Source organism: Triticum urartu, chromosome 1A (assembly GCF_056163025.1).
Source record: "Triticum urartu cultivar PI428250 chromosome 1A, HENAU_Tu73, whole genome shotgun sequence".
In the NCBI taxonomy this organism is placed as follows: domain Eukaryota; kingdom Viridiplantae; phylum Streptophyta; class Magnoliopsida; order Poales; family Poaceae; genus Triticum; species Triticum urartu.
The window spans coordinates 20,174,727-20,181,144 of record NC_141873.1 but is presented as its reverse complement, the minus strand read 5'-3'; the positions used below and the strand labels follow the sequence as shown (position 1 = coordinate 20,181,144).

General features: G+C 46.1%; 1 protein-coding gene across 1 annotated transcript; it reads left to right on the top strand.

Moving 5' to 3' along the window:
• The first annotated feature begins 971 nt into the window (after positions 1-971).
• LOC125532595 (uncharacterized) lies at positions 972-3,120 on the top strand. Its single transcript, XM_087544602.1, has 3 exons — positions 972-1,320; positions 1,881-2,092; positions 2,323-3,120. The coding sequence occupies exons 1-3, from the start codon at positions 1,041-1,043 to the stop codon at positions 2,920-2,922; spliced, it is 1,092 nt and encodes a 363-aa protein (XP_087400728.1). The 5' UTR covers positions 972-1,040; the 3' UTR covers positions 2,923-3,120.
• Positions 3,121-6,418: the final 3,298 nt, after the last annotated feature.

The following is a 6,418-nucleotide window of genomic DNA, read 5'->3' as shown; positions in this document are numbered from 1 at the left end:
TATGCCTCACTCCAGGAACAATGTACCATTGCGGCCGCTTCTAATTGAAATTTATATTTAATCATTTTGCTCAAAGCGCATTGAACACCCATGTATCTTTCTTGAACTGATCGGTTCCTGGACTTCGGCAAATACATTTCTGATCTGGTAGTTTGGCTGTTGTTCTTTGGTTATTTACATATTGTTACATGTATATATACCAGTTGTAAAGTGCTCGCCTGTGTGGTCACGCCTGGATCAATATTGTTAGCATCCAACTATGGTGTGGCTCTGCATGCCAAGGGTGGTGCGTGGTTGGACAGGGTACAGGTTGTCGCCAGTGACGAAAGGATGAAGGAGAGCATAAAGGAATTGGTGCTGGTTGTCGTGGTGATGGCGCATCACTGATGTGGTTGAGTACAGTTTGTAGATAGTTAAGAGGATAAAATAGAAGAGTTGGGTGCAGCTGAATCCTAACATGTATTACTGGAGTTACCTCCACATTGCCTGGAGCCTAAACTAGAGGACATATTCATTCGTTATTTTCTTGATTTTGTGACTCTTCCACAAGTTTTATAGATTATCTTTTTATGGTACATGTTTTCCCTTTTTTGTCCTTTAACACAAGTTGCATTGCATTGTGAAATGGGTGTACCTATTATTATTATTTATGTGATCAGTGGAATTTTCAAAATACTATGTATATGATCTAAACAATGGATGGAAATCAATTTTAGTTGACACGATATTCGAAGTTATGGCTAAATTGTACAACATCCAATATAGTTTATAAATTTGTGTGACCGTTATCATTTATATTAATCAAGACGTGCGTTGCACGTGCACGCTTACTAGTAAGTTAAGTAAGTATAGAGATAAAGAGGTTGCTTTGCCTTGGCCCAACAAGTGGCAGCGGTACCCGCTGATAAGTCACCTGGGCCTTAGCCCAGCCCAAAGCACTAGCAGCATAAGAATGAACAAAGAGGAAAGGGGTCGACAGCGGCGCTGTTAGGGTTTGCTCGATTTGCTCGGAGGCGGCGGCGAGTAAGGATTCATTAATCATGGCGTCCGTAGAGCAGTTGGAGTCCGAGGAGGAGGTGGAGGGCTTCGAGCCTTTCTTCTATGACAGTGAGGATTGGGATGCCTGGGCGGAGGAGGAGGTGGAGAGGCGCCGGCGGGAGGAAGAGGAGAAGGCGCGGAGGACGGAGGAGAACCGGCGGAGACGCGAGGCACACGATGCGGTCATGGACTCCATCATCGAGTATGATCCCAAGGTCGAGCGCGACGTCTACACCCGATTCTTTCTCAGAGATTTCTCCGTCTTTGACATCAACGAAGAGTGTAAGTGGCCTCTCCGTTTCTGAAGCCGGTGTAGTACTCTTCTCTTTTGGCTTTATATTTGTAGAATTGTCTGATTGACAGTATGCATGGGGACTGAATTAGTACGTTTCACCTGCATAATCCTCTGTTAGGAGAATCCTCTGACATGCCATGTTGATTGTTGATGCATAGCAGTAAAAAGCAAATCTCAGTCCGTTTACTAGATTGGATTCAGTTTCAATTAACATCAGGAACTCACTGATTTGGCTAAAACTGAAATTAACTTCCTACAGATGGTGAGATGATAGTTTCCTCTTGAAGTTAACAGCGAATCTCAATTCATATACATAGATTTGATTCATATGTTTATCGCTTAACAACAGGAATCACTGATTTCGCTAAAATTTAAATTAACTTGGTTCGAATGGTGAGATGATAGCTTTCTCTTGTAGTTAACTCGCAAGTCAAAATAAGAATATTAGATGGTTTAACTCAGTGGGATATAAACGGGAAAAACACAAACTGGAGCTTTTTATTGTGATGAAATAATCTGACAGATATATTTTGTTTATTCGTCGCAGCGTCTGTCCCTCCAATGCGATACACCGATAGTATCTACCAAGATGAATTTGGGCTAGAAGACTCTGCAAACATCCTCTCCGTCAGCATAGTCTCCTCAGATGTAGGCTTCCCAGTCAATGTCTATGGCCGTGTCATTGCCAGAGACAGCATTGACTACAAGTGCATTTATCTCTTTCACCGCAATAGAGATGATTGCCAGCATCTCAACAAGGTACATCCTTGCTTCTAAGTTCGTTCCAATCGGGTTTCGTTTTATCAGGTGATGCATTTAATATCAACTGTTAATTGGCATCTAAATGGAGTCATCTTAGTGCTGGTGGTTGTCGATCCAGACAGTCATCTGCATATAAATGGAGTAGCTTTTATGGCATGCTTCCAATCTTCATTTTGAGCAGTGTTTGGATGAGCATACTCTAACCTCTCGTGCTATTCTTTTCATAGGATGGAATGCTGATTTTAACTGGCCCATATCGAGGTCTAGTGCTGGTTGATTTCATCTATCTAGAGATAGATCTTAAAATAAGGGAAGAAGGAGTTCCAGACAGGCCATTTAGCAAGGGTCTAATAAGCATTGATGGCCGAGTACTGTCTAGAGAGAAAGATGTCATGGTTAGAAGTGAAACCCTTGAGAGCTGGCTCAGCACTACAGAAGTGAGATTCACAACTGTCCTGAATGCAGTCGAGTGCACCTTTGAAATCAAGCTCATTGAGGGGCTTTTTAAAGGAAATATAACAGTTGGCATCGCGGATAAAGCTCGCAAGCTGGACAATGAACAAACGATTGTGATTCATGATAGCACAGCAGATGGCGTGGTTACAAGTGATGAAAGTGGAGTTATCAAACTCCGGCGAAGTGTCATTACTATCTGTCTGGAAAGAAATGTGATGTTTTGCATAAATAATGAGGCTGCTGGTGTTTGTCCTGAACGAACCTTTGATTTCACTCCACGCCGCACTGGTGTAGATGAAGAGAAAATTACGTGTGGTGCTGGGGAGTTCGGATTCAGGATTGTCTGGTCCTTGATGGACTTTAGGCTGTAATCCTGTGACTTGGTAAACTTAGTTCTGATGTAATGAAGTGATGCAATGATGTAGTGAACTATGTTAATCGTGATGTAATAATGTGGTGCACTAAGTTATATTATTGTTATTAAGTAACTTGATGGATTATAAGTAATGAGTAGCGAACTAAGTTATTATATATTATGCTGGCTTGTTATACCAAATTTGTTGGCTTAATTTTTTGGCATAATTAAAGAAGATTAGTGCACTTGGTGTTTTGTTAGACATGTATTAGGCGGAAATACGAACATTTGTCACTGTTAAGGGACATTTCTACCATATTTATCTGTGGTTTGTATTGATTGCTCATGGTCACGTCTGTGTTATCTAAATGTCCTGAAAATTTAATTATTTGGAAGATGGCTTTGCTTTGTGTTTCGTTGCTGTTATTCGGAACTAACTTCTGAAGCACAACCTGGGTTCAACGAGGAAGGCAGGAGACACCTTCATGTTATCAGTCCTGAACCACATGTTTTTTGGGAAGGAGTGTCTTTCATGAGAAAGTGGCTTCATTTTTTGATCCATGTTGCCTGTTCAAGCCAATACAAAATCTGCTGGTACATAAGAAATTTGAGGATCTTTACAAAAGAAACGATCTTCAAGACACCATGCCACCAGAGGTACTTTTTTTACCCATGTTCTCTTTTATAAACTGTGTTCGGTTCTGGGCTTCTGGCAATGCTTCCACATATGCATATGTGGATATGCTAATTGACGACATCTGTGTTGATTTTCTGCTAAATCAAGTATGTTACCTAGGGCATACATTTATTTTCCCAGTAAATCAAGTATATTACCTAGTGCCTTTCCTGTCATACGCGAATGTCAACAATTCATGATTTTTACAGTATATGATTTTGCTCTTAAGTTATGTATGAGTGTAATCTCTTGTTCTAAATAGTGCGTGAAGTTGGTGGTGACGACAAATGCACTGGAAAATGTTGGAATTGCTAACTTGGATACATGGATTTAGCACGATGAGAGGATAAAGGTCAGTATGTTGTAATATATGCCATTTCAATCTGAACTTCTGAATGATTGCCATCTCTACCTCTAAAAACCGTTGGTTGTAACACTCTTGATGGTTTGGCTCTACTAGCTGTTTTGAACGCATTGACGAGCACCAAGAGGCATGATTCTCCTGACCATAGTTTAAGAAATAATCAACACTTGATCGATTTTCTGTGAATCATTATTTAAACAGCACAAAACAAAAGGTTCATGCTGTCTTTTGTTCTTGCACACCTTGAGGGCTGTTATGAAACCAGTGGACTGGTAACAATTGAAGATGGTAACTTCAAATAAAGTGGATTGGGATCACGTATCTTCAGGGCCAGTAAATAAATTTGGAGTTATAGAACATCAGAATTATAATACGTTGAGCATGAACTGAAAACCTGAAATATTATAGAACAGAACATCACAGCAAACCTGAGATTGACATTGGTTAATGCTTTCTTCACGGCCACTGCAACTTATTTCCTCCCTGTTTTTGCTCCAATCAAATGGACAACCAAGAGAATGGACAAGAAATTTTCTTTGGAACGTGGATGAGGAGGCTAAGGGGAGGAAATGTCCCAATGAATTGGCGCTCTGTTTGCTCCCCCAAGAATGCCGGTGGTTTGGGCATCAAGGACACTGCTTGTGTTAGTAGAGCATTGCACCTGCTTGTTTTAGTTTGGGCATCAAGATACCTTGGTCTGGCAGCCCTACCCCCTGTGATAATTATTGATAAAAGGCATAAAGCTATATGTTCTCTGTTTGCACTGTTGCACACACATTGAGCTTGGTGATGCAGCTAAAGTGGGTTTTTGGATGCCTCTTTCGGGTTGCCAGAAGAATATTACTGTCAAAGAAACTTTGGAACTAAATGGTTGGATGTGTGACCTGCTGAGGATGAATAGTGAAGATGAACTAGGTCAGTTCATTGTTTTGTGGGACTAAGTGTGGTCTGTTAAGTTGTCCATGGGCCCGTATGATATTCGATGGCTACTAACGGCGGATGGTCGCTTCGGCTGCCTTGCATATGGATTTCACTTTGCTGCAAACTCCCCTCAACCACTCTTGGATAGTGTTTGGAAACTGGAAAGTGAAGGCTGTGAGGAATCACCCACGGTCGAGTTCTACTTGATTTGGCCCGTCCTCTAGGGTTCCTCCCTCACTCCCCCCGCCGCCGCCGGCCGTCCCCGCCCCCACTTCTCCCCCCTCTCCCCCTCCCGGTTCCGCCCCTGTGCCGCCTCCCCGGGAGGTGGCCGGGGCGGCGTGAGCCCCTCCCTTCTTCGGCCACCTTCCTTTCCTCTTCCCTCCCTGCCGCCGCCGACGGTTGCCCCCGGCGCCTGGCCGGGTGGTGTTGGTGGCGGCGGGACGGCTTGTCCCCGCGCGCGAGGCTACCTGTGTGGGGCATGGGCGGCGGCGGTGCTCCTCGGCTCGGCGGCAGTGGCCGGCAGCGCGCGAGGTGGTGGCGTGGCCCCTTGGCGCCGAGAAGGCGTGGTGGCATTGGTTGGCCGCCGGCGCGCCCCTGGCCCAGATCTGGCCCTGCGGGGCCCATCTGGGTCCTAGCGGGCCGGCTCCCTGGCGTGGCTTCGTCGTCGTCTGTGTGGTGTGGAGGAGGAGCTGCTCGGATGGGGGCGGTGACGCCGATGGCGTGCCTGCTGTAGCGCCGTGGCGGGAGCTTTACGGGCGCTAGGTCCCGGCCGGGCCTGTGGGCCCACGGGCCTGGTATGCTCCTGCTACTGTGTCCGGTCGGCTACCGTCGTTGACGGTGGAGGTCGTGCCCTCCCCGTGCCGACGGTGCTGCAGCCCCTAGTCCCAACTCCTATTCCCCATTGTGCAGGCCTCACTTTGTGGTGCCGTGGTGAGACGGCGTGGAGGCTTCATGACCGCGGTGGCGCAAGATGGTGGTCGGTTTGGTGGCAGGGTCTAGAGCATCCGAGGTGAAGGTTGTGATCGGGGGAAACTCCGTCGGGCTGTCCGACACCGACGTGGCGATGCCGGTGGGTGCCGCCGGACCTTCCTGGAGGGCGTCGGGGGTGACCCTTCCTCTCGCCTCGTTGCGTACCGGGGGAAACCCTTGGCAGCAGCGTCGTCATCGTCGCAGTCCTTCTTGAAGGTGTTAATTGGTACCGGTGCTTCGGAGCCTTGGAGCTTGGTGGAAGATCTTCGGTGGGCGCAGTGGTCGTGAAGCTTCTTCGTTTCCGTCGATCCGCCGTTGTCGGCATTTTTTCTCTTTGTTTCTTTTGGGTGTGATTGTGCTGCTTCTGCCCCAGCACCTATCGTTGGCTGTATCAGTTGATTGCTTTGTAATAGAAAGCGGGGGAAAACCCTTTTTCTTAAAAGTGAAGGCTGAGCCCAAAATTAAATTTTACTTGCGGCTTCTATTGAAGAATGGCACCTCTTCTGTCCTATGTGATCAGGTTCCTGAATCTGCTACTCAACTGACGTTTAACTACTCCTTCGCTCGCCACCTCTTCTGTCT

Coding starts and splice junctions, on each gene's coding strand:
- LOC125532595 (XM_087544602.1), top strand. CDS start 1,041: ATGGCGTCCGTAGAGCAGTTGGAGTCCGAGGAGGAGGTGGAGGGCTTC. Junction 1,321..1,880: donor CTTTGACATCAACGAAGAGT/GTAAGTGGCCTC, acceptor TATTCGTCGCAG/CGTCTGTCCCTCCAATGCGA. Junction 2,093..2,322: donor ATTGCCAGCATCTCAACAAG/GTACATCCTTGC, acceptor TTCTTTTCATAG/GATGGAATGCTGATTTTAAC.